Source organism: Oncorhynchus masou, chromosome 11, assembly GCF_036934945.1.
Source record: "Oncorhynchus masou masou isolate Uvic2021 chromosome 11, UVic_Omas_1.1, whole genome shotgun sequence".
NCBI classification, from domain to species: Eukaryota; Metazoa; Chordata; class Actinopteri; order Salmoniformes; family Salmonidae; genus Oncorhynchus; species Oncorhynchus masou.
Genome location: NC_088222.1, coordinates 22,738,192 through 22,766,049, shown reverse-complemented (window position 1 = coordinate 22,766,049; position 27,858 = coordinate 22,738,192). Strand labels below are relative to the sequence as shown.

General features: G+C 41.6%; 1 protein-coding gene across 1 annotated transcript; it reads left to right on the top strand.

Moving 5' to 3' along the window:
• The first annotated feature begins 616 nt into the window (after positions 1 to 616).
• Positions 617 to 21,216, top strand: LOC135547932 (polypeptide N-acetylgalactosaminyltransferase 9-like). The gene is made up of 10 exons (XM_064977140.1): positions 617 to 857; positions 12,977 to 13,166; positions 13,266 to 13,432; positions 13,898 to 14,072; positions 15,421 to 15,618; positions 16,063 to 16,180; positions 18,683 to 18,868; positions 18,988 to 19,221; positions 20,791 to 20,958; positions 21,070 to 21,216. The coding sequence occupies exons 1-10, from the start codon at positions 617 to 619 to the stop codon at positions 21,214 to 21,216; spliced, it is 1,824 nt and encodes a 607-aa protein (XP_064833212.1).
• The last annotated feature ends 6,642 nt before the right edge of the window (positions 21,217 to 27,858 follow it).

Below are 27,858 nucleotides of genomic sequence, written 5' to 3'. Positions count from 1 at the left end.
CAGAGTGTATCGGGGCGATATCAGACATACCTTGGTTAACAGTCTTCATCAAGCGAGCAAGGTAACATGCGATTAAGGATTACATTCACTTCTCATTAGTAACGCCTTGGTGTTTTGTTCATGATTTTATGAAATGATCTCAAGTGGGGTGACTGAGGAGACCCAGATGAGGTATTAGCCTAGACTACACTAGCTTCTTTTGTCGTCGATTGTACTACTGGCATCTGGAAACAAGCCCCGCGTTTAGCGCACTGGAGCGAGATTTACTGCCATGCTGCTAAGGAGTAAGCAATCAGTCGCTGAGTAAGCAATCAGTTGGGGGGCAGGAGTTCGTCCGAAAATATCTTCTCTCTTGAACCAATTTGGAGAGGATGCCCTGGGCAATAGAATGGAAATGTGATTCTACGTTGGTTTATTGTTTTTGACAGCCTTCTTGCCCACTCTTATCGCTGCGGCGAGGATGGTGCTGAATGGACAGCTCCTTTGATTCGCGGGAGCACTGAGGTGGCTATGACGAGACTACCTGCCAATACACATACACAAAGATTGGCCACTAAACTTGGAGTGCACGTGTTATTCTTTCATGGGTAGATGCTGACGGATTCCTCTCGGTTTCATGGCTGGGGCACGGCGGATAAAAACTTTGTTGACTTTAAACATCTGCGTTTTTGTGGGCATTATACTGTTCTCGATTTACTGCAGAATTCAGGATCGCTCAGAGGAATTCATGAAAAACGGCAGGACTACTGAGCAAAGATCTAACGGTAGAAATGGAAAAATCACCAACTTTGTGGACAAGCAGGCAATTCTTCAAAGGCTCGAACATCTTGAGGACGTGGTCTACCATCAATTAAACGGTAAATTATTGATTAATGTGATCATGAACATCAAGAGTCAGCTTGGTGTAACTTTATTTCACCCCATGTCAGGGCTTTATTCATGAATTGTATAGTGCTTCAAGTAAATCATGCATTTGACAGTGTTTCGTGGATTTGCCACATCTCAGGTGCCATACAACCCAATGGGTACCTTTCTTATCTTGGAATAACTGATCAACCTGGCCTGCATCTACCTCATCCATATCCATCACTTTCAGCCCACATGTCTACCCTGCTTTTCAATCATCCAAAAATAACCTAGACAAAGGGTGGTTTTCCTTCCAAAATACTAGGATTATACAAGTCTAATCCACATGGAAAGTTATAGTTTGTTTTATATAACAATTAATTGTGGATCATTAAAACTATTACAGTATACAGACTGTGTGACTGGCCATAATTATGTATTTTTTATTAGATCAAGAGTGGCCAATACTTACTGGAAGATACTAATAAGGTGCTCATCAGCAGCTTGATTAGCTGAATCAGATGTGTGTTAGAGGACTGTCTGGAAACAAAAGCCTGCACATCCAGTAGCTCTCCATAGTTAATGTCCATGGTCCCTCTTTTTAGCACCGAAAATATTTAATAATATTATCTTTGAGGAGTATAATTAAAATCCATTACAAAGCAGTTTAGAAGGATGGATGGTGTGTCAGCCTTAATAGATGGGTCTCAATCTTGCTCCAAACAACTGTAAAGGACAATATCACCTCTTATTTTACTGCACAAGGACTCAGGACTAAAATTAATGAATAACAAAGTCACCCAAGAAGAAATCTCTATACCCCACTGTCCTGAGGTTATATAATAATACATAAATAATAATACATTTAATTTGTTTACTGCTTTTCATTAGTGTTATCTCAAAGCTCTACATAGGCAAAAATACAAACAATGAATACTATTTTTTTAACGACATAAACATCACACATTTAGAATCAAAGCAGGAAATAGCAATTCTGAATCCTAAAAGGACTTTCCAGATTATGACTATAAGATAGAAAGTCAGTAGAAATATGTTGTTTTAAGCAGGGGTGAAAATTTCACTGGGGACAGGGGGACAAGTCCCCCCCACATTCTGGGTTGGCTGAATAATTTTGCACGCCCAATTTTTCAGTTTTTGATTTGTTAAAAAAGTTTGAAATATCCAATAAATGTCGTTCCACTTCATGATTGTGTCCCACTTGTTGTTGATTCTTCACAAAAAAATACAGTTTTATATCTTTATGTTTGAAGCCTGAAATGTGGCAAAAGGTCGCAAAGTTCAAGAGGGCCGAATACTTTCGCAAGGCACTGTATCAGTGATGAAATTCAAGCCAGATGGTGACATTTCCGCAGCAGGTTTGGTATTTGGTATTTGTGGTATTTTATTAGGATCCCCATTAGCTGTTGCAAAAGCAGCAGCTACTCAACCTGGTGTCCACACAAACCATGAAACAACATAATATAGAACATTAATAGACAGCTCAAGGACAGAACTACATACTTTTTTTAAAGGCACACGTAGCCTCCATATCAATGCATACACACAAACTATCTAGGTCAAATAGGGGAGAGGCGTTGTGCTGTGAGGTGTTGGTTTATCTGTGTTTTGAAACCAGGTTTGCTGTTTATTTCAGTAATGGTAACATGAGAGTTCGGTAACATGAGAGTTCCATGCAATAATGTCTCTATATATAATTTCTTGAATTTGTTCGGGATTTGGAGACTGTGAAAAGACCCCAGGTAGCATTTCTGGTGGTGTAAGTGTGTGTGTCAGAGCTGTGTGTATGTGGACTATGCAAACAGTTTTGGATTTTCAACACATTAATGCTTCTTATAAAAATAAGAAGTGATGCAGTCAGTCTCTCAGTCTCTGGCATGCATAGTATTTATAACAGCCCTCTGATTACAATCTCAATACTGTTAATTGATTAGGAGCTGAAAAATTGTATTGTTGAGAGGGATGATGCAAAAGGAATGGCAAATAAGTCTGCCTGCCCAACCGATTGGCAAATTTATTGCAAATTGAGAAATCATGTGACTAAACTAAATAAAAAGAAGAAGAAACTACACTATGAAATCAAGATAAATGAAATAAAGAATGATAGTAAAACGCTTTGGAGTACCTTAAATGAAATTCTGGATCAAAGGGCAAACTCAGCTTAATCATTCATTGAAACAGATTGCTCATTCATCACAAAAACAACTGATTTTGCTAACTACTTTAATGATTTTTTTAATTGGCAAGATTAGCAAACTTCGACATAACATGCTAGCAGCAAATGCTGACACTACACATCCAAGTATATCTGACCAAATGATGAAAGACAAGCATTGTAATTTTAAATTCCATAAAGATACTGGCTCAAATAGCTGATCAATCAGCCTGTTACCAACCCTTAGTAAACTTTTGGAAAAAATTGAGTTTGACCAGATTTAATGCAGTAAACAAATTGACAACAAACTTTCAGCATGCTTATAGAGAAAGACATTCAACAAGCACAGCACTTACACAAATGACTGATGATTGGCTGAGAGAAATTGATGATAAAAAGATTGTGGGGGTTGTTTTGTTCGACTTCAGTCTAACATGTGTTAAACTAACATGTGTTTCTCAAACTAGACACAAATGTACTTGTCCTCTTGCTCAGTTGTGCACCGGGGCCTCCCACTCCTCTTTCTATTCTGGTTAGAGCCAGTTTGCTATGTTCTGTGAAGAGAGTAGTACACCGTGTTGTACGAGATATTCAATTTCTTGGCAATTTCTCACATGGAATAGCCTTCATTTCTCAGAACAAGAGTAGACTGATGAGTTTCAGAAGAAAGTTATTTGTTTCTGGCCATTTTGAGCCTGTAACGAAACCCACAAATGCTGATGCTCCAGATAATCAACTAGTCTAAAGAAGGACAGTTTTATTGCTTCTTTAATCAGGACAACAGTTTTCAGCTGTGCTAACATAATTGCAAAAGGGTTTTCTTGTAACGCTCGTTGGGAGATAGAGAGGAGGACCAAGGTGCAGCGTGGTAAGTATTCATATTCTCTTTTAATGAAAACTAATACTTGAACAAAAACAACAAAACACGAGAACGAAACGAAAACAGTCCTGAACGGTGAAATACAAACACAGAACAGAAAATAATCACCCACGAAACACAATAGAAAACAGGCTACCTAAATATGGTTCTCAATCAGGGAGAACGATTGACAGCTGCCTCTAATTGAGAACCATACCAGGCCAAACACAGAAATAGCAAATCATAGAAAAACGAACATAACCCACCCAACTCACGCCCTGACCATACTAAAACAAAGACATAGCAAAAGAACTAAGGTCAGAACGTGACAGTACCCCCCCCAAAGGTGCGGACTCCGGCTGCAAAACCTGAACCTATAGGGGAGGGTCTGGGTGGGTGTCTGTCCGCGGTGGCGTCTCTGGCGCGGGAAGTGGACCCCACTCCACCATAGTCCTTGTCCGCCTCTTAGCCCACCTCCGTAGCTCTTTAGAGCGGCGACCCTCGACGCCGACCTCGGACTGGGTACCCTAGCCACGGGTCCCGAATGGACGGGAGACTCCGGCAGCATCGGACGGACGGGAGACTCCGGCAGCACCAGACAGGCGGGAGACTCCAGCAGCTCCAGAGAGAAGGGCGATTCAGGCAGCTCCGGACAGACGGGCGACTCTGGCAGCTCCGGACAGACGGGCGACTCTGGCAGCTCCGGACAGACGGGTGACTCTGGTAGCTCCGGACAGACGGGCGGCTCTGGCAGCTCCGGACAGGCGGGCGGCTCTGGCAGCTCAGGACAGATGGGAGCACCTGTAGGGAGGAGACAGAGAGACAGCCTGGTGCGGGGGGCTGCCACCGGAGGGCTGGTGGAGGTGGCACCGGATAGACCAGACCGTGAAGGCGCACTGGAGCTCCCGAGCACCGAGCCTGCCCAACCCTACCTGGCTGAATGCTCCCCATAGCCAGGCCAATGTGGCGAGGTGGAATAGCCCGCACTGGGCTGTGCTGGCGAACCGGGAACACCATGCTTAGGGCTGGTGCCATGTACCCCGGCCCGAGGAGACGCACTGGAGACCAGATGCGCTGAGCCGGCTTCATGACACCTGGCTCGATGCCCACTCTAGCCCGGCCGATACAAGGCGCTGCTATGTACCGCACCGGCCTATGCCTGCGCACCGGGGACACCATGCGCCTCACGGCATAACACGGTGCCTGCCCGGTCCATCTCTCCACGGTAAGCACGGGGAGTTGGCTCAGGTCTCCTACCTGACTTAGCCACACTCCCCGTGTGCCCCCAATACATTTTTGGGGCTGCCTCTCGTGGCTGTTGCGCTGCCATGTACGTGTCGTCAACTCCATTCTCCTGTACACCTTCTCGCACTGCTCCAGAGAATCCCAGGCGGACTCCGACACTCCCTGGGTCGACCGACCACCTTTCTATTTCGTCCCAAGTTTTCACATAGTCCACATCTCGCTGCTGCTGCTGCTGCTGCTGCCTGTTACCACGCTGCTTGGTCCTTTGGTGGTGGGTGATTCTGTCACGCTCGTCGTTTGGAGATAGAGAGGAGGACCAAGGTGCAGCGTGGTAAGTATTCATATTCTCTTTTAATGAAAACTAATACTTGAACAAAAACAACAAAACACAAGAACGAAACGAAAACAGTCCTGAACGGTGAAATACAAACACAGAACAGAAAATAATCACCCACGAAACACAATAGAAAACAGGCTACCTAAATATGGTTCTCAATCAGGGACAACAATTGACAGCTGCCTCTGATTGAGAACCATACCAGGCCAAACACAGTAATAGCAAATCATAGACAACCCACCCAACTCATGCCCTGACCATACTAAAACAAAGACATAACAAAATAACTAAGAATGTGACATTTCTAATGATCAATTAGCCTTTTAAAATGATAAACTTGGATTAGCTAACACAACATGCCATTGGAACACAGGTGTGATGGTTGCTGATAATGGGCCTCTGTACGCCTATGTAGATATTCCATTAAAAATCTGCCGTTTCCAGCTACAATAGTCATTTACAACATTAACAATGTCTACACTGTATTTCTGATCAATTTGATGTTATTTTAATGGACAAAAAATTAGATTTTCTTTCAAAAACAAGGGCATTTCTAAGTGACCCCAAACTTTCAAATGGTAGTGTATGTGTTATGACTTTTCAACCTCTGCTATATCGTGGATTCAGAGCTATCTCGCTAATATAACTCAAAGGGTTTTCTTTAATGGATGCTTTTTTAATGTCAAACATGTAAAGTGTGGTGTACCGCAGGGCAGCGTTCTAGGCCCTCTACTCTTTTCTATTTTACCAATGACCTACCACTGGCATTAAACAAAGCATGGGTGTCCAAGTATGCTGATGATTCAACTATATATGCATCAGCAAACACAGCTAATGAAGTCACTCAAACCCTTAACAAAGAGTTGCAGACTGTTTTGGAATGGGTGGCCAGTAATAAACTGTTCCTGAACATCTCCAAAACGAAGAGCATTGTATTTGGTACAAATCATTCCCTGAGTTCTAGACCTCAGCTGAATCTGGGGATGAATTTCATGGCTGTTGAAGAAGTCGAGGAGACTAAATTACTTGGCGTTACCTTAGATTGTAAACTGGCCTGGTCAAAACATATAGATTCAATGGTTGTAAAGATGGGGAGAGGTCTGTCTGTAATAAAGATATCCTCTGTTTTTTTGACACCACACTCCAAAAAGCAAGTTCTGTTTATTCCAACAATTTGCTAAGAGCTGGCAGAAAAATTATAGGTCTGCTGTTTGAACCCGTGAAGACCGCTTTACCAGTCTTGGGTAGTGGAATTACTTTGGCTTCCCTCCAGGCCTGAGGACAAAGACTTTCCTCTATGTTCAGATTTAAAATGTGGCTATAAGGGGAGGAGAACATTTTAAGGACGGATTCCTCGAATGCAGTCCTTGAAAAGATCACAAAGTTGAAATATTAATACAATTTCATCCTCCCGAAATGGGTGGGCTCTTTACTTGCTAGAACGCAAAGTTATTTTGAACTGGGTGACAAACCACATAAATTATTAGCAAGGCAGCTAAGGCATGTACAGGCATCTAGAGCTATTCACAAAATAAAATACAAGAAGGGTAAAATAGTAACAGATCCGCAGGAGGCTACTGATCCACAAACTATGGAACGCTTTCTCACTGAATGTGAACTTACTAAACTAGACAGGGGGGCAGCTAATGTACTCGATGCTGGGATAACTTTAGAGGAAATTAACACAGCGATTGCCCGATGGATATGTAATAGAATTCTATAAGAAGTGCTGCACCAGTCTAGCTCTCTACTTATGTTGCGAATGTTTAAAAAATCCAAAGAAAATGCCCAAACTCCCGCAAACACTGCATGAGGCTACAATAGCACTGATCTTGAAAAAAGATAGAGATTCCATGGAGATGTCGTCTTATCGCCGCGTGTCTTTACTCCCCATAGAAAACAAGGTGTTGACAAAGATATTGGCAAACCGATTTAAAAAATATATTTCTGACATCATACACACTGACCAGACAGGTTTTATCCCGGGCCGACATATACACTACAATTTGAGATGTCTTTTCAACGTAATGTATCATGATCATAAGGTTGAGGCAGTGGTAATTGCTCTTGATGCAGAGAAGGCATTTGATCAGATTGAGTGGAAGTATATGATGACGGTTCTAGAGAATTTTGGGTTTGGAAAGGAATTTATTAATTGGATAAGAATTATTTATGCACATCCAATGGCGTCCGTCCGTGGTAACCACCCAGGAAATGTCGCAGTCATTCCGCCTGTTCAAGGGCTGCCGACAGGGGGTGCCCTATTTCGCCTGCTCTCTTCGCTATAGCCATGGAACCCCTTGCTACGACGCATTCGTGCATCTGCCGATATAGCTCCGGTTAAAATAAAAGACACGCAGCACAAAATGTCCCTATATGCAGACAATATTCTTTTGTTTTTATCCAAGCCTAAAACTTCTATTCCCCTCTTACTTAACTTGATAAATACATTTGGCTCCTTCTCTGGCTACAAGATAAACTGGCAAAAAAGCGAATTGATGTCGATATCCCAGCCTGTGGATATGCAATTTCTGCAATCTACCCCATTTACAACAGTGATGGACAAGTTCACAAGCCTTGGCATTGTAGTGACAAGAGACCTTGTTCAGCTATTGAAAGCGAATTGGGACATGAAAATGTATCACCTTAAACAAAATACAGATTTTTGGAAAACTCTGCCTATCTCCTTGGTTGGTCGTATAAACGCTATTAAAATGGTTGTCCTACCCAGGTTTCTTTACCTCTTCCAATGTCTACCCAATTTCATATCACAAATCTATTTTAAGAAACTGGAATCAATAGTAATTCAATTTTTATGGGATAACAAAGCAGCCAGAATTTCAAAGAAGCATTTATGCAAGTACAAGATAGAGGGGGGCTTTGGCCTTCCTCACTTCAAACTGTATTATTGGGCTGCTAATCTGAATATTGTGTCTTTATGGAGGGAAAGTTTACCTGGGATGCGACAGAATGATATGCCTGCATGGCTTTTGATTGAGCAGGCCTCCTGTCAACGTTCCTCACTCCTGGCACTTGTTAATAGTCCATCATATGTGAAAAAAGCCACTTATGACTCTAATCCAGTCATTTGTCATATTCTTAGGATCTGAAAACAGATGAAGTATTTTCTTAACATACCCCGTGTATACATTGACAGCCCGATTTGCCTGAATCACGCTTTCTACCCTGCATTGGATGAGGGAGAAGGGGTGGAGGGAGAAGGGGCTCACAACAATTGGTAACTTATGCATCGATGGTCAGCTTAATTTCAACAACTTACAGGGTAAGTTTAACATACCAACAACACATTTTTTCAGATACCTCCAAATCAGGAATTTCGTAAGGACACATATCCCACAGTATGGCATTAAGCCAAATAGTCCTACATTAGATAGCTTGATCCTTGTCAGACCCCATTCAAAAGGGTCGGCCTCTAGACTGTATGATGTGCTACAGGCCCACATAGAGGTATCCACAGACACTATTAAAAGGGCTTGGGAACAAGAACTTGGTTCAGAAATCCCAGATGAGGACTGGGTAGAAGCTCTCAGGAATATAAACCACAGTTCAGTGAATACCAGACACAACCTTGTACAGTTTAAGGTGATACACAAGTTACATTACTCAAAAGTAAAAGTGCATAAAATATTCCCGGACACCTCACCACTGTGGGAGAGGTGCAAGCAGGATGAGGGAACGTTGACCCACTTATTTTGGACATGTCCTAAGTTACATGCTTACTGGGCTCTCATTTTTGATTACTTATCTTCAATAGAGTTATAGACCCAGACCCATTGATTGCTCTGTTTGGTACAGTTGATGGGAATAACAAGGAGGGAAAGGCTGTCTCTTTTTATACTCTACAAACCAAAAGGCTCATATTGCAATGTTGGAAATTGGAGAATGTACCTACCTTTGAAATGTGGTTACAGGATTTAGGGAATGTAATACATATGGAAAAGATTTGATACAATACCTCCAATAGAAGTCCAATGTTTTACAAAATATGGCAGCTGATACTGGATACATTTTTTATCTGTTATTTTACCAGGTAAGCTGACTGAGAACACATTCTCATTCACAGCAACAACCTGGGGAATAGTTACAGGGGAGAGGAGGGGGATGAACAAGCCAACTGTAAACTGGGGATTATTAGGTGACCATGATGGTATCAGGGCCAGATTGGAAATTTAGCCAGGACACCAGGGTTAACACCTCTACTCTTATAATAAGTGCCATGGGATCTTTAATGACCTCAGGGAGTCAGGACACCCATTTAACGTGCCATCTGAAAGACAGCACCCTACACAGGGCAATGTCCCCAATCACTGCCCTGGGGAATAGGGATATTCTTTTAGACCAGAGGAAAGGGTGCCTCCTACTGGCCCTCAAACACCACTTTCAGCAGCATCTGGTCTCCCATCCAGGGACGGACCAGGACCAACGCTGCTTAACTTCAGAAGCAAGCCAGCAGTGGTATGCAGGGTGGTATGGTCTCATTGGGTTGACGATCTGCTGTACTCCACACAATATTTATTTTTGGCTTAACTACACTGCTTGAAATGACTATATGCTGTCTTCTTATACCTGTACCACCTAATAGGATTTTGTTTTGTTTTATGTGTGAGTTAAGTTTTGTTTCGTCCTCTAAATTAGCCATCCCATTCAACAGTACAATGAATGTAAATGTCTGTATTGCTGTCTTTTTGAAATTATTTTCTTTTATTGGAAAATAATAAACATATAAAAAGAAAATGTGGCTATAGAGTCAGCTACCATCCTCAGTAGCTTTCCATCTAAGTTGTCAATGCCAGGAGGTTTGTCATTATTGATCGAAAACAATTTTTCCAACTATCCCACACTAACTTTGCAAATTCCAACTTACAATGCTTTTCTTTCATTTTTTAAAGTTTTTTTATGCATGAATACAATGGCTTACAGTTCGTTATTGACATTTCCTGCCTAAGTTTGCCCACTTTGCCAATTAAGAAATTCTTAAAATAATTGGCAACATCAAATGGTTTTGTGATGAATAAGCCATCTGATTCAATGAAAGATGGAGTTGAATTTGTCTTTCCGACAATAATTTAATTTAAAGTACTCCAATATTTTTATGTCATTGATCGTGGTTTCATAATACAGTTTCTTCTTCTTTATTGTTGTTTAGTCACATCATTTCTCAATTTGCAGTAAATCAGCCAGTCAGATATGCAGCCAGACTTATTAGCCACTCCTTCTGCCCCATCTCTTTCAACCATACAGTTTAACATCCCTCATCAATCCATGGAGCCTCAACAGTTTTAACAATCAGTTTTTTAACAGGTGCATGTTTATCAATAATTGAAAGAAGCAATTTCATAAATTCAAGGGCAGCGTCTGGATGCTCCTCATTAATTACATCAGACCAACACATATTTGTAACATCATCCACATACTGTAAGAGTCACAGCTAAATCTTTTGCATGATCTTTTATACACTATTTTAGCACCAGCTGTTGGAACTTTGGCTTTCCTGGATATAGCCACTATTTTGTGATCACTGCATCCAATGGGTACGGATACAGCTTAGAACACTGTTCTACAGTATTAGTTCAAATGTGATCGATACATGTGGATGATCTTGTTCCTGTAGTGTTTGTAAACACCCTGGTAGGTTGATTAATAACCTGAACCAGATTACAGGATCTGGTAACAGTAAGAAGCTTCCTCTTGAATGGACAGCTTGATGAAAACCAGTCAATATTCAGGTCCCCAAGAAAGTAGACCTCTCTGTTTACATCACATACACTATCAAGCATTTCACACATATTATTTAGATACTGACTGTTCACACTTGGTGGCCTATAGCAACACCCCAAAAGAAAATCCTTTAGATGGGCCAAGTGAACATGCAACCACAACACTTCAATAGCACTTGACATAAGATCTTCTCTAAGCATTACAGTGATATGTCTCTATATACAACAACACCTCCCCCATAAGCATTTCTGTCTCTTCTGTAGATGTTATATCATTGTATTGCTACTGCTGTATCATCAAATTAATTATCTAAGTGAGTCTCAGAAATGGCTAATATATGAATGTTATCTGATGTTAGCAAATAATACTGAAAAGAGCAAACAAAGTAAGAGAAAAAAATATGTACATTCAGCTGTCCATTAATCAATCAATTTATATTTTTGTCACCTTCACCTGTGATTTTTGTCACTTTCACCTGTGACAGAGAGACACCACTGACCTCAACGGTACTTCAGCCAGCTTTGGTCTTTGTCATGGTAGCTAGCAAGGTAGATTATGCTGTTACTCTTCGCAGTTCCAGACAGGGCAGGTCGCAGGGAAGATTGAAAACAACAAACAGTAGGGATCTAGGCAGCCACAAAACCCGGGCTTTCCACGATCACAGCCACAATTGTTAACCGCGTCGCGGGCTGTGTTCAAGCTCTCAAGAAAACCCAGCTAGCTTGATATGCAACTAGCTAGCTGCAACACATAGCTGCAATGCCAAATAGCTCATCAGACCTGTCCTTGATTGGCAGGATCACTGAACAGAGACTAGCAGTCCCAGCAACTGATGCTAACTGCGTCGCGGGATCCAAAGGGTTTGACTATTAAGGATGTAGGATCATAATTTGATCACTCTTTTGGAGCTGAGAATTTTCCTGAACTGCAGGATATGCAGATGAGCTTCGGGATTTACATAAATTCTCTGAAAACCCGCAGTAACACACGGTTATATTAACAGTATTGCATTGTTCATGTAGCCTACTTTTGGCCAGCTAATGGCCTATCCACCGGTCAAGCAACATTATGGACTAAATGTTCAAATCCTGTTGCTGCAGGATTATTTTACTGTGACAATATAGGTCAAATTAAGATCCTACATTTGTATACCACATTTACAGATTCATCTTCAGTATCCAATGTGGTGTGTGATCCATTTGCTTTCTAAAATCCACCTCAAGGGACAAGCTAATTTAATCAATTAATTCATTCAATAATTCAGATTTGAATATGTCCCTTTGACACTTATTATCAGTGTTTAAATGCATAATCAGTTCAGAAATTGGATTAGCAAGATGCCAGGTCCTGCTGTACTACTGACAGTATAAGACATTCTACTCACATTACAAGTCAATCATCCTGTCCCCTTGTTGTGTATTCCTCTCCACTAGTAGAGTCTAGATAAAGAATAATAATAACAACCTTGAGCTTCCTTCTACCTGGCTCTCCTGTTTGTCAGGCAGACTGGGAGTTTCTGAAGATGATTTTAAGTATTATTTCATCCAACGGCATCCTATCTTTAACAGGGAAGGTGCTGGAGTCAGTCAGTAGACATGTCAATTATTTCCCCTGTCTACACTTCTATTGCCAACTCTCCAATTCATCTAGATGCTCACATTTGTTTTAGTTTCTCAACGGAAAAGAGACGGCTCAAATGATTGACGAATTGAGATGAAAGGTGTAACAGCTTGCTGGCAGCAAAATGAGTCTAACATTTTCCTCTGAATTTCCACAGGGCTGGGAAAGCCGGTTGGATTGCTGGAGGGACAAATGGGTCTGAGACAGGGGCAGGCCAGGAACCCTGCAACCCTGAGAAACCCTGTCCGTGACCCAGATGGGGGAAAGTACAAAGATTATGGCTACAATGCACAGCTGAGCAATCAAATCCCTCTGGATAGATCCATTCCCGACTACAGGCCGAAAAAGTAGGTCCTAAACCCTGCCCTCACGGCTTGAAAACAAAGAAGATAACATTTGAGTTTAGTGAACTGATGTGACAGCTTCTCACTAAATTGTGTTGACAGGTGCAAGCTGATGACTTACCCAGATGACCTCCCTCAGATGACGGTGGTGTTCATCTTTGTAAACGAGGCCTTGTCTGTGATCCTACGGTCAGTCAACAGCCTGGTCAATCACACACCTGCATACGTCCTCAAGGAGATCATCCTGGTGGACGACAACAGTGACAGTGGTAACTCAAGGGCTTTTCCAGTGCGCGTGTGTGTATATGTGTGTGGACGTGTTTAACTATACTTGTGGGGACCACAAGAATTGTAAACTAATAAAAATTGGACCATCTGGGGAGATTTTGGTAGTCCCCACAAAGTCAAATGCTATTTCTAAGGGGTTTAGGGTTAAGGTTAGAATTAGTGTTAGTGTTAGAATTAGGTTTAGAGTTAGTTTTAGGGTTAGGCTCTAGGTTTAGATTTAGTGTTTGGGTTAAGGTTAGGTTTTGGTGTTAGGGTTTGGGTTATGGTAATGTTTAGGGTTAGGGGTTAGTGGGTTGCGGGTTGTCCCCACAAGGTTAGTTATACAAGACTGTGTGTGTGTGTGTGTGTGTGTGTGTGTAAGCGTGAGGGTGAGTGAGAGAGACCTACCTGAAATTATTGTTTTCTAGTTTTTGCTCCAACACTTGATTCTTTGTTTGTTTTTTCAGTGGACCTAAAGCTGAACCTGGATCAGTATGTGAATAAGAATTATCCAGGCCTAGTGAAGATTGTCAGAAATAGCAGACGAGAGGGACTTATACGGGCCAGAATCCTTGGATGGAAAGCAGCCACTGCACCAGTTGTTGGCTTCTTTGACGCACATGTTGAGTTCAACACAGCATGGTGAGGAAGAGATTCTTATTTTCCCACAGATTTAAAAGGAGTTTAAAATAATCTCATGCATTATCAATCAATCAGATGCAGATTATTCCCAACATTGCGGTGCAACACTCATATGTCCTCCAATATGTAGCAACATACTGTACTATTATGAGCCTGGAATTCATTACACTGAGACCTGCTGATAGAGTCTGTGCTTCTGAGTCTTAAGACAGTCTGACAGAACAAGAGCACTCTTATTTACATATCAGAGGCATTCCTTTCCTTCAGTAATCGAAAGACAAGGAGGTGCAGTAGTCACTGCAATCCATCTTCACCACGGCACTTTGGAAAGAGCAATTCATTCAGGAAAGGTTACACTAACTCTCAGAGGTTATCCCTATTTGTTCTAAAATGATATTGCAGCTGTGAAATGTAGAGTCCTTATTTGCACTCTTTGCTAATGTTATGACCGCATTGGAAAATTCTCTCTGAATGCATCAGTAAATTAGTTTGACACTTAAAAAGCAGAACCATGTGTCCCATGTGAAGCCATCAGCCTGAGCGTTTCACTACAGCCGTAATACAGAGAACTGCGAGCTACATACATTAATATTGATTCGGTTTTGATCTCTGGAACAGGCGTGAAATGGGAAAGGAGGTGTCAAGTGTAAGGAAAGATGAGAAGTGCACCTCCCTCTGCTAGCAGTGAGACGTCAGGATGTTTTGATGATGATGAAATATTTGAACAGACTGCGGTGGTCCCGTTTTCCATCTGGGAACAGATGAGATGACAGAAACATGATTTACCGTCATGAAACCCCCAGTTTTAAAATGTTGCAGATTTAAAGCTAATTTCCTGCAATTCTACATATTTTGCGTGTTCCGTATCTTGTGTGTTGACATGATACCTGGCTGACTCAGCAAAATCAATGGGGTCCCCTGGCAAGGCTACTGGGCAATTAATCTGGCCAATGTGGCTATGATACATAGCCTACAAGATGAAGATAAGTTAGGCCTACCTATCTAACATGAGCTAGTTGATTAAATGGACATTTCTGACAGGCTATAAATAGCTCTCTAAGGTCTGTCAGAGAATGACATAACAAGAGGAAAACTGCCCATGCCTACCACATTGTGAAATTGCACCCTGTTCATGGTACTATTAAAACGCTCAACAGCAGTAAGTTAAAAGCCCGACTGAGTTCCTAAAAACATCCGTATTGACCCAGTTCTGGGTCTGGATCCGGACTACTTGTTGAGTATGGTTGATATTGTACAGTTACCAGTAAACATCTCACACTCCTGATATTACAACATTTATAGAGGTACAACATGTAACTAAAATGTGTCTCCTTTCCTCCTTTGATAGGGCAGAGCCAATCCTAACAAGAATCAGGGAGGATCGAACACGTATTATTCTGCCGTCGATTGACAACATCAAGCACAACACGTTTGAGGTGCATCAGTATGCTAACGCAGCCCATGGCTACAACTGGGGCCTGTGGTGTATGTACATCATACCCCCTCAGGCCTGGCTGGACAGAGGAGATCAGACTGCCCCCATCAGGTATGGGGAAAAATATATATCTTAGATATTATTGGGGGCTATAAGGGCACAAGGCGAGACCCAGATGCAGACACGGGAGGCAGATGGTTAGAGTCTTTGATATTTATTATGATCCAAAAGGGTAGGCAAGAGAATGGTCGTGGACAGGCAAAAGGTCGGCAGGAACATACAAGACAAACTGGCACAGAGAGACAGGAAACACAGGGATAAATACACCGGGGAAATTAAGCAACACCTGGAGGGGTGGAGACAATCACAAGGACAGGTGAAGCAGATCAGGGCGTGACAGGGGGCAGGTGCTTTGGCAGCACTCTGGTGCAATACTCTGATGTATGTTGTTTTACTGTAAATGAGGGCTTGAAAAACATGTTCTTAAAATATACAATATTTTACAACTCGCTTTTGTACTGGGCAGTTATACAAGATGTGATTTCTCCTGTTCAGGACCCCTGCCATGATTGGCTGTTCCTTTGTGGTGGACAGAGAATACTTCAGAGAGATTGGCCTTCTAGACCCAGGCATGGAGGTGTATGGAGGAGAGAACATTGAGTTGGGCATGAGGGTAAGTTTCTAAGTGGTACATGCTTAAACTAAGAACTGAGGAAATGTTGTGTTAAGTAATCCATTAGTTTAAGCTTTGTAAAATGCAAACCCTGTGATCCATGATGTGTTAGCCTAGTACAAATATATGATAGAGCGAGAAAATCATTAGGTCTTTGTGACTGGAGAGTTTAAGTGTTTGTGTGCTGGAAGTCATGAATGAAGTTCAATTAAGCTCCGTCACAGTGAAAAGGATGTGGGTGTGATTTAATTTGAATGTAAACTACAGCAAATTATTCTATTGATTTTGGCCTCATTTTCATTTGAGTGATCCAAATAGATTTCAACATCTTTTTTTTAACCTTTATTTTACTAGGCAAGTCAGTTAAGAACAAATTCTTATTTTCAATGACAGCCTAGGAACAGTGGGTTAACTGCCTGTTCAGGGGCAGAATGACAGATTTGTACCTTGTCAGCTCGGGGATTTGAACTTGCAACCTTTCGGTTGCTAGTCCAACGCTCTAACCACTAGGCTACCCTGCCGCCCCAGCGATCAGCTGCCATTATCTGAAGTATGATTCAAAACAAGTTCAGTTTTACTAGCGAGCACAATGGAAAAATCCATCCTATCATTGACCTGAGGAGGTCCAAAAATAACTGGATTCTGATCGTTTCCGGTGATTTGACATCAATGTCTTGTTATTGAAACATATGGGCTGTTCTGACTAATTTCTCTCCCTTCATGTTGCAATCATGTTTTCTGTGTGGCTCTGCTGAGATCATTAAGTAGTCATTAGGCTCTAAGCATACAGGGAGACCAGTTGGCATGAATATGGATGAAAGTTATCCTGCACGTGGCACCTGGTATTCTGCTGAATAACAAAAACATGCCCTTGTAGTGCACCAAAAACATTTGTCAAGTGATTTGTGAATTCTTTATTTCACAAAAGGCCTGTACCCATTTGGATTCCTTTACTCTGCAATAATATTACTGAGATAGTTGAATGTTTTTTTGGGGGGGACTATTTTGGTTTTGTAGACAGTCAAAAAGTCTGCAGTGACATTGGTGTGGAAGTTGTGTCCCAGTGTGAGAATTTAATGTGATCCAGAACTCTGCAGTCACCTATCAGTGTCCCACTGGCACACAGGCTGGTGCGTTGGCATATTTTACACTTCATTGCCCCAGACATGATCGTTATGACGTGAGAGGCAGTGTGTGCGAAACGAGAGGACACACAGGAGACAGCAGGAGAGAGATGGATGTGGAGAGAGGGAGGGGTGCGGAGAGGAGGAGAAGAGCCCATGTTTGCACCTATTACTGTCAGCGGGGAATAAAATTTAAAAAAATGTGGTCCAGGAAGAAGAGACAGTGGGAGTGGAAGAAGGAGACAGCACAACAATAAATGAGAGAGAGAGTTGATTGTATCAAAAGAGATTTAAGCCATAAAATACTATTGTGAGGTACCTCTCAGTGCTGTGCTCACAGCGCTGGAGTATGGAGAGGCACTCTAAAAAACAACTCTGTGCTGTGCTCACAGCGCTGGAGTATGGAGAGGTACCCTAACAAACAACCCTGTGCTGTGCTCACAGAGCTGGAGAGGTACTCTAAAAAACAACCCTGTGATGTGCTCACAGCGCTGGAGTATGGAGAGGTACTCTAAAAAACAACCCTGTGATGTGCTCACAGCGCTGGAGTATGGAGAGGTACTCTAAAAAACAACTCTCTGTGCTGTGCTCACAGCGCTGGAGTATGGAGAGGTACCCTAACAATCAACTCTCTGTGCTGTGCTCACAGCGCTGGAGTATGGAGAGGTACTCTAAAAAACAACTCTCTGTGATGTGCTCACAGCGCTGGAGTATGGAGAGGTACCCTAAAAAACAACTCTCTGTGCTGTGCTCACAGCGCTGGAGTATGGAGAGGTACTCTAAAAAACAACTCTCTGTGATGTGCTCACAGCGCTGGAGTATGGAGAGGTACTCTAAAAAACAACTCTCTGTGCTGTGCTCACAGCGCTGGAGTATGGAGAGGTACTCTAAAAAACAACTCTCTGTGATGTGCTCACAGCGCTGGAGTATGGAGAGGTACTCTAAAAAACAACTCTCTGTGATGTGCTCACAGCGCTGGAGTATGGAGAGGTACCCTAAAAAACAACTCTCTGTGCTGTGCTCACAGCGCTGGAGTATGGAGAGGTACCCTAAAAAACAACTCTCTGTGCTGTGTTCACAGCGCTGGAGTATGGAGAGGTACCCTAAAAAACAACTCTCTGTGATGTGCTCACAGCACTGGAGTATGGAGAGGCACTCTAAAAAACAACTCTCTGGCAACACCACCAGCACAGTATAATAATACACACAATAAAGTGACCCTTTGTCCAAAAATGTCCAAGCAATTGTGGGCAGTTGCCTCTGCAACTCTCTCAACAAGATTCATTTTTAGAATACAAAACTATATTGCTATTGTGCTCAGGGCATGCTTTGGTCTTTCTTTATTTTTCTTTCTTGAACTGTCTATGTTATTGCTTAGGTATGGCAGTGCGGAGGGAGTATGGAGGTTTTACCTTGTGCTCGGGTGGCACACATTGAACGCACCAAGAAACCCTACAACAACGACATTGATTACTATGCCAAGCGCAATGCCTTGAGGGCAGCCGAGGTATGGATGGATGACTACAAATCCCATGTATACATGGCCTGGAATATCCCCATCAATGTAAGTCTAGTGTAGTTCCCTAAATGGGAACAATATTTTACAGCTCAATTGCGTCTACTTACTTCTGATCTTAATTGGTCATTGTTTTTGGTGCTGTGAATTGTTTTCTAACAAATCAGAACCCTGGGGTTGATTTTGGAGATGTTTCTGAGAGAATCGCCTTGAGGAAGAAATTGCAATGTCGCAGTTTCCAGTGGTACTTGCAGAATGTGTATCCAGAGATGCGAGTGTACAACGACACCATCACCTACGGTGAGGTGCGGAACAGCAAGGCCAGTGGCTATTGCTTAGACCAAGGACCAGATGATGACAGCAGTCCAATTCTCTACCCGTGCCACGGCATGACATCTCAGGTCAGGGGATCTTATGCTGTTTAACTATAAATTCCGTTTTTTTTTTTTACTGTGACCCAGGTAGGGTATATTCCAGGATTCTTCCTGTTTAGATATAGCTGGGGGAAAATATGATCTTCTGGCTTTCTCTTACACAAGCGCTTACATTAGAAAACATAAATCACTTCCACATACACCCTGCCCCCTCACACAAAACCACAATATATCATCCATCCCTGCACTTTCACTTTCAAGCCCTTCCATTGTTCATCTCACAGTGGTTGTTTGTGATGTTATCGAGCTTGCTTTAGCATGTTATTTCTGTGAATTCCAAATGAATATGCTTGACACAAGCCAATTATACACTGTAAGGTTAGGCTATCCCTCTACTCAGAATAGTGCAGCAGCACCTGTGATGGGCTCTAACATCCTCTCTGGCATCTAGTTTCCTGAGTGTTGTTCACTATGAATAATTAAACCCTGGCTTCTGTAATCACCTGGGCCCTTCACTGTGAATGGATTGAAGCTAATGTGTGGCTTATGAAATTAAATATTAGGAGTTGTGTGAAATTAACTCGGCAGATAGGATCACTGGGTGTCATTTATCAAACATGCAGTCAAACCAAAGGTATGTGTGGTCCATTAAACTCATAATCAATTGAGTTTTCCCCTGCATGGAACATACAGTCAATGCCATTTATACAGTGCATTCGGAAAGTATTCAGGCCCCTGGACTTTTTCCACATTTTGTTACATTACAGCCGTATTCCAAAATGAATTAAATAACCCCCCCCCCCATCAATCTACACACAATAACCCATAATGACAAAGTGAAAACAGGTTTTTAGAAATGTTTGCAATAAACGGAAATACCTTATTTACATAAGTATTCAGACCCTGTCTGGTGGATGGAGGAGGGCGGACACCAAGTCTATGTGAGGGAGTGTCACGCTCATCACAGAGGCTTTGGGACATTACTCTGGTAAAACTTGAAAATGTCATGGCTTGTGGGGAAACAAGGATTCCTGCTATGAGGATCTGCTAAGAGACTCGAAATTGAGCTCAGGTGCATCCTGTTTCCATTGATCATCCTTCATGATTCTAAAACTTGATTGTGGTCCATCTGTGGTAAATTCAATTAATTAGACATGATTTGAGAAGGCACACACCTGTCTATATAAGGCCCCACAGTTGACAGTGCATGTCAAAGCAAAAACCAAGCCATGGGGTCGAAGGAATTGTCCGTAGAGCTCAGAGACAGGATTGTGTCGAGGCTCAAGATTCAAATCCAATCCAAAATGCTGGAGTATAATTTTGCTTTACTGTCCAAATACATATGGTGTTGATATCTGCACACATTCCTGTGATACCAAGGATACATTATCATTAGCTATTATTTCAGCCAATTACGCTGCAAATATTTCAAGAGGCACTATTACTTACCTTTGTACTCAATGCATCAAGAATGATCTTTCTCATGTATTATGTACACAATTGTGTCCAATGACTATATGGGTGCCTGCATAGGAAGAATTTGTGTACAACCTTTTATATTGACGTTTACCGGGCATTGACGTGATTTTATTTTAGCTGGCCCGTTTCACCTCAGCGGGACTTCTGCAGCTAGGTCCCCTGGGCTCCACTACGTTCCTGCCCAACACCAAGTGTCTGGTGGATGAGGGACGAGGGAGGACGCCAAGTCTAAATAAATGTGAGGGAATGTCACGCTCATCACAGAGGCTTTGGGACTTTACTCAGGTAAAAAATGTCATGGCTTGTGGGGGGGAAACAAGAAATCCTGCCTGCCAAATCTATATTGCTTGTTAATACTGCAATAATAATCACCGCTTGTTCCTCTTCCCTATGTAGAATGGCCCAATAATCAGCAGAGACACTGGTCGTTGTTTGGAAGTAGAGATGTCCAGAGAGGCCAGCTTCGGCCTGCGCCTGGTGGTCCAGAGGTGCTCTGGTCAGAAGTGGACTATTAGGAACTGGATCAAACCTCCACGACACTGAGGGTGGTCTCACACTCAAAAGGAGGTACACCATGTACAGGCCAGCTGATGTATACAAAGGGACATGGGATCCTTAACTTGTAGCACTTGTACTATCCTCTTCACAAAGATTGTGTTCCTTTGGATTGAGGTTATAGACTCTGTTGTCTATCCCTTTAAAGGTCAAGGAATTTCAAAAGCATCTTAACACCAACCTTCAACATCTCAAGCACCTCAAGACCAAGTCATCACAAAGAATGGAGGATACATATCCCTACGAAGACCCATAGAATGTACCATATCCATGACAGAGATTGTCTAAGACAATGAGATTTGTGGTCTGTGATACTGAAGGATTTAGTATAAACGAAGTGGCATCTCTTCACAAACTTGCACAGCAAAATCAATGGTGTACATTTAACTATGAAATGTAAAATTTACACTATTTTCAGTGAACATATGAGTGTCACTGAACTGGTGTTCAGTTAACACTTTTGAAAGTGTTAAAGATTTAACACTGTTGCAGTGCTCCCCATTCAACTCTTAAAGTGTTCAAATGAACTTGATTGTGGTGTTTGCATAGCTCTATTGTAGAAAAATATGCAACACATACAGTGTAAAACATAACACTTGGTTTAGAGCAGGGCTTTCCAGCCCTGTTCCTGGACACCTACCGTCCTCTCGATTTTTGCGACAACCCTAATCTGGTGCACCTGATTCTAATAATTATCTGGTTTATAAGATGAATCAGGTTAGTTACAACTGGGGTTGGAGCGAAAACCTACAGGAGGGTAGCTCTCCAGGAAAAGGGTTAGAGAGCCCTGATTTAGAGTAAACTGGACTCCCTTTGCTTAGTGCTGATGCTGTTACACTTTCTCAGTGTAAGAAATTAACAACTGTTACAGTATATAATTTTTGGATTTTAACACTGTTTGGTGTAAAGCCTAATTTGCATATTTATTTGAGTGAATTGTAGTTACTACCCATGACTGTATTTGTTAGTGATTTGTTAGTTTATTGAATTATTTCATTAAAGGCATGTGGCTTTCACCAAGTGAGTACCTAGGCAAATGCAATCATTACAATTTTACTCTATGACAATTCAATACATACAGTGAGCTCCAAAAGTATTGGGACAATGGCAAACATGTTGTTATTTTGGCTCTGTAATCCAGCACTTTGGATTTGAAATGATACAATGGCTATGAGGTTAAAGTGCATACTGTCAGCTTTAATGTTATGCTATTTGGATGCATTTGCTGTTTTTTTGGTTGTGTTTCAGATGATTTAGAAATAGAAATTAATGGTAAATAGTGTATTGTCATTTTGAATTATTTTATTGTAAATAAGAGTGGTGTTGTACTTCTCAAGACAGTCCGTTTTCGAGACCACATATTGAGTGTCTCAGTCTTGTCTCGATATTGGATACATTTGTACTAGGTCTTGACTCGGTCTTGGACAGTCAGGACTCCTAATTTCTTCCCGAGGCCAGCCGAGATTATCGGATTAAAAAGCTTCCATTCAGTCAGCGCATAAAACCGCTTTGCCAGGCCAAATATATACACTTCTTTCTTGAAACACGAATACAGTGCCTTGCAAAAGTATTAGTACATGGGTGTTTTTCCTATTTTGTTGCATTACAACCTGTAATTTCAATGCATTTTAATTTGGATTTCATGTAATGGACATACACAAAATAGTCCAAATTGGTGAAGTGAAATTAAAAGAATTACTTGTTGCAAAAAATAAAATAAAAAAAACAGAAAACTGGTGTGTGCATGTGTATTCACCCCCTTTGCTATGAAGCCTCTAAATAAGATCTTGTGCAACCAATTACCTTTAGAAATCACATAATTAGTTAAATAAAGTCCACCTGTGTGCAATCTAAGTGTCACATGATCTGCCACATGATCTCAGTATATATATACAATGGGGCAAAAAGGTATTTAGTCAGCCACCAATTGTGCAAGTTCTCCCACTTAAAAAGATGAGAGAGGCCTGTAATTTTCATCATAGGTACACTTCAACTTTGACAGACAAAATGAGAAAAAAAATCCAGAAAATCACATTGTAGGATTTTTAATGAATTTATTTGCAAATGATGGTGGAAAATAAGTATTTGGTCACCTACAAACAAGCAAGATTTCTGGCTCTCACGGACCTGTAACTTATTCTTTAAGAGGCTCCTCTGTCCTCCACTCGTTACCTGTATTAATGGCACCTGTTTAAACTTGTTATCAGTATAAAAGACACCTGTCCACAACCTCAAACAGTCACACTCCAAACTCCACTATGGCCAAGACCCAAGAGCTGTCAAAGGACAACAGAAACAAAATTGTAGACCTGCACCAGGCTGGGAAGACTGAATCTGCAATAGGTAAGCAGCTTGGTTTGAAGAAATCAACTGTGGGAGCAATTATTAGGAAATGGAAGACATACAAGACAACTGATAATCTCCCTCGATCTGGGGCTCCACACAAGATCTCACCCTGTGGGGTCAAAATGATCACAAGAACGGTGAGCAAAAATCCCAGAACCACACGGGGGGACCTAGTGAATGACCTGCAGAGAGCTGGGACCAAAGTAACAAAGCATACCATCAGTAACACACTACGCCGCCAGGGACTCAAATCCTGCAGTGCCAGACGTGTCCCCCTGCTTAAGCCAGTACATGTCCAGGCCCGTCTGAAGTTTGCTAGAGAGCATTTGGATGATCCAGAAGATTGGGAGAATGTCATATGGTCAGATGAAACCAAAATATAACTTTTTGGTAAAAACTCAACTCGTCGTGTTTGGAGGACAAAGAATGCTGAGTTGCATCCAAAGAATACCATACCTACTGTGAAGCATGGGGGTGGAAACATCATGCCTTGGGTCTGTTTCTCTGCAAAGGGACCAGGACGACTGATCCGTGTAAAGGAAAGAATGAATGGGGCCATGTATCGTGAGATTTTGAGTGAAAACCTCCTTCCATCAGCAAGGGCATTGAAGATGAAACGTGGCTGGGTCTTTCAGCATGACAATGATCCCAAACACACCGCCTGGGCAAAGAAGGAATGACTTCGTAAGAAGCATTTCAAGGTCCTGGAGTGGCCTAGCCAGTCTCCAGATCTCAACCCCATAGAAAATCTTTGGAGGGAGTTGAAAGTCTGTGTTGCCCAGCAACATCCCCAAAACATCACTGCTCTAGAGGAGATCTGCATGGAGGAATGGGCCAAAATACCAGCAACAGTGTGTGAAAACCTTGTGAAGACTTAGAGTAAACTGGACTCCCTTTGCTTAGTGCTGATGCTGTTACACTTTCTCAGTGTAAGAAATTAACAACTGTTACAGTATATCATTTTTGGATTTTAACACTGTTTGGTGTAAAACCTAATTTGCATATTTATTTGAGTGAATTGTAGAGTTACTATCCATGACTGTGTTTGTTAGTGATTAGTTAGTTTATTGAATTATTTCATTTTAAAGGCACGTGGCTTTCACCAAGTGAGTACCTAGGCAAATGCAATCATTACAATTTTACTCTATGACAATACAATACATACAGTGAGCTCCAAAAGTATTGGGACAATGGCAAGCATGTTGTTATTTTGGCTCTGTACTCCAGCACTTTGGATTTGAAATGATACAATGGCGATGAGGTTAAAGTGCATACTGTCAGCTTTAATTTTATGCTATTTGGATGCATTTGCTGGTTTTTTGGTTGTGTTTCAGATGATTTAGAAATAGCTAGAGAGCATTTGGATGATCAAGAAGAAGATTGGGAGAATGCCATATGGTCAGATGAAACCAAAAGAAGAGTCTGCAACACCACTAAGCAAGTGGCACCATGAAGACCAAGGAGCTTTCCAAACATGTCAGCGACAAAGTTGTGGAGAAGTACAGATCAGGGCTGGGTTATAAAAAAATATCTGAACCTTTGAACATCCCACGGAGCACTATTAAATCCATTATTAAAAAATGGAAAGGATATGGCACCACAACAAACCTGCCAAGAAAGGTCTGTCCACCAAAACTCACAGACCAGGCAAGAAGGGCATTAATCAGAGAGGCAACAAAGAGACCAAAGATAACCTTGAAGGAGCTGCAAAGCACTGCAGCGGAGATTGGAGTATCTGTCCATAGGACCACTTTAAGCCATACACTCCACAGAGCTGGGCTTTATGGAAGAGTGGCCAGTAAAAAGCCATTGCTTAAAACCTGTTAAGGCTCGGGACAATAATGTCCCCTTTGGATGAATTGCGTGCCCATAGTAAACTGAAAAAAAATCTGTCCAAAATTGCTAATATATGCATATAATAATAATAATTGAATAGAAAACACTCTAAAGCTTCTAAAACAGTTTGAATTATGTCTGTAAGTATAGCAGAACTCACAGGGCAGCCAATCTCCCAAACTAGTTTTGGAAACATGAAAGTTGGGCCAACTTTGACATCATCGCCCCCACCCTTCCCAACCGGCTATGGATCTGGGAACAGTTTCTATGTCTTCCGCGAGATGTCCTCTATCAGTAAAGCGTTTAATTGTGCAAATCCCGCGAGCTTTGACCCTTTGGCAGGGGAAATAGTGAGTGTCGCGAGAAAATACATGCACTTTTTTTTTGTATTGAGAATTGCTTTGTACGTTAATAACATCCTAAAGCTTGATTCTGCACTTAGTTTGACCAGTTTAGTTGACATATAATATGTAATTTTGAAGTTTTGATGCGCAACTGTTCGGGACCAGAAGTCATTTCGGATGCATTTCAGCTGAAACTGTTAGCATATGCTAATACAAAGACACACGACTTGAAACCAAACGATGTATTGGGTAAGTATGACTCCTTCCACTACATTCTGATCGAAGACCATCAAAGGTAAGGGAATATTTATGTTGTAATTTTGTGTTTCTGTTGACTCCAACATAGCGGAGAAATATTGCTTATGTCTGAGCGCCGTCTCAGATTATTGAATAGTGAACGATTTCTGTAACGTTAAAAAGAAATGTGACAAAGCGATTGCATTAAGAAGCAGTGTATATTTCTAACTATATGTAGAACATGTATATTTAGTCAAAGTTTATGATGTGTATTGCTGTTATCTGGTGTTATCTGGACATTGTTTTAGCATTTTCTGAACATGGCGTCAATGTAAACAGAGATTTATTGATATAAATTGCATATTATTGAAAAAAAACATAAATGTACTGTGTAACATGTCCTATTACTGTCATCTGATGAAGATTTTCAAAAGGTTAGTGAATTATTTTTCTTTTAATCCTGCGTTTGTGATTGCATCTTTTGTTTGACAAAATGGCTACATATCGTCTGTCTTTGTGGTGGTTTGACATACATATGTGCTATGTTTTCGCCATAAAACATTTTAGAAATCTGACTCGCTGGGTAGATGAACAAGGTGTTTATCTTTCATTTGAGCTATTGGACTTGTTAATGGGTGGAGGTTAAATATTTCTAAGAATATTTTTGCATTCTGTGCGCCACTTTTTGAGTTGAGCGGGGGGGGGGGGTGCCCTTGGGGAACGTATAGCGTGAACACATTAAAGAAAAAAATAAGCAAACACGTATGGTGTTCGCCAAAAGGCATGTGTGATTTACCCCAGACATTTGGAAGAAGGCACTCTGATCAAATGAGACAAATATTTAGCTTTTTGGCCATCAAGGAAAACACTATGTCTGGTGCAAACCCAACACCTCTCATCACCCCAAGAATACCATCCCCAAAGTGAAGCCTGGTGGTGGCAGGATCATGCTGTGGGGATGTTTTTCCATCGGCAGGGATTGGGAAACTGGTCAGAATTGAAGGAATGACGGATGTCGCTAAATACAGGGAAATTCTTGAGGGAAACCTGTTTAGTCTCCCAGAGATTTGAGACTGGGACGGAGGTTCACCTTCCAGCAGGACAATGACCCTAAGCATACTGCTAAAGCAACACTCGAGTGGTTTAAGGGGAAACATGTAAATGTCTTGGAATGGCCTAGTCAAAGCTCAGACATCCAATTGAGAATCTGTGGTATGACTTAAAGATTGCTGTACAACAGCGGAACCCATCCAGCTTGAAGGAGCTGGAACAGTTTTGCCCTGACGAATGGGAAGAAATCCCAGTGGCTAGATGTGCCAAGCTTATAGAGACAGACTCCAAGAGAGTTGCATCTGTAATTGCTGCAAAAGGTGGCTCTACAACGTATTGACTTTTGGGTGAATAGTTATGCACGCTGAAGTTATTTCTTGTTTGTTTCACAATCAAAATATTTTGCATCTTCAAAGTAGTAGGCATGTTGTGTAAATCAATCGATACAACCCCCCCAAAAAATATATTTTAGCTCCAGGTTGTAAGGCAAAAAAATAGGAAAAATGCCAAGGGAGTGAATACTTTCGCAAGCCACTGTACAATATCTTAGCAGCCTTTATATCTATTATAGACATTTTTTGCACAGTGGCAAACATATAGGCCTTCAGTGTGTGACAGGTTTGTGATTCTGAAAGGACAGCAACCGTAATACCAGCTCCCTCATGTATGAGAGTGCATTTTTTGTAAAACCCAATGGGTCAGTGGTGTAGTGGAGGGTTTACTTTTCTTCAGTGAGTATTGCCTATACTCACTTCTTACGCTTCTAACACACGGACAGCATCATTGCGCAAAATAGTGCGCAGCATGATCTGGATAT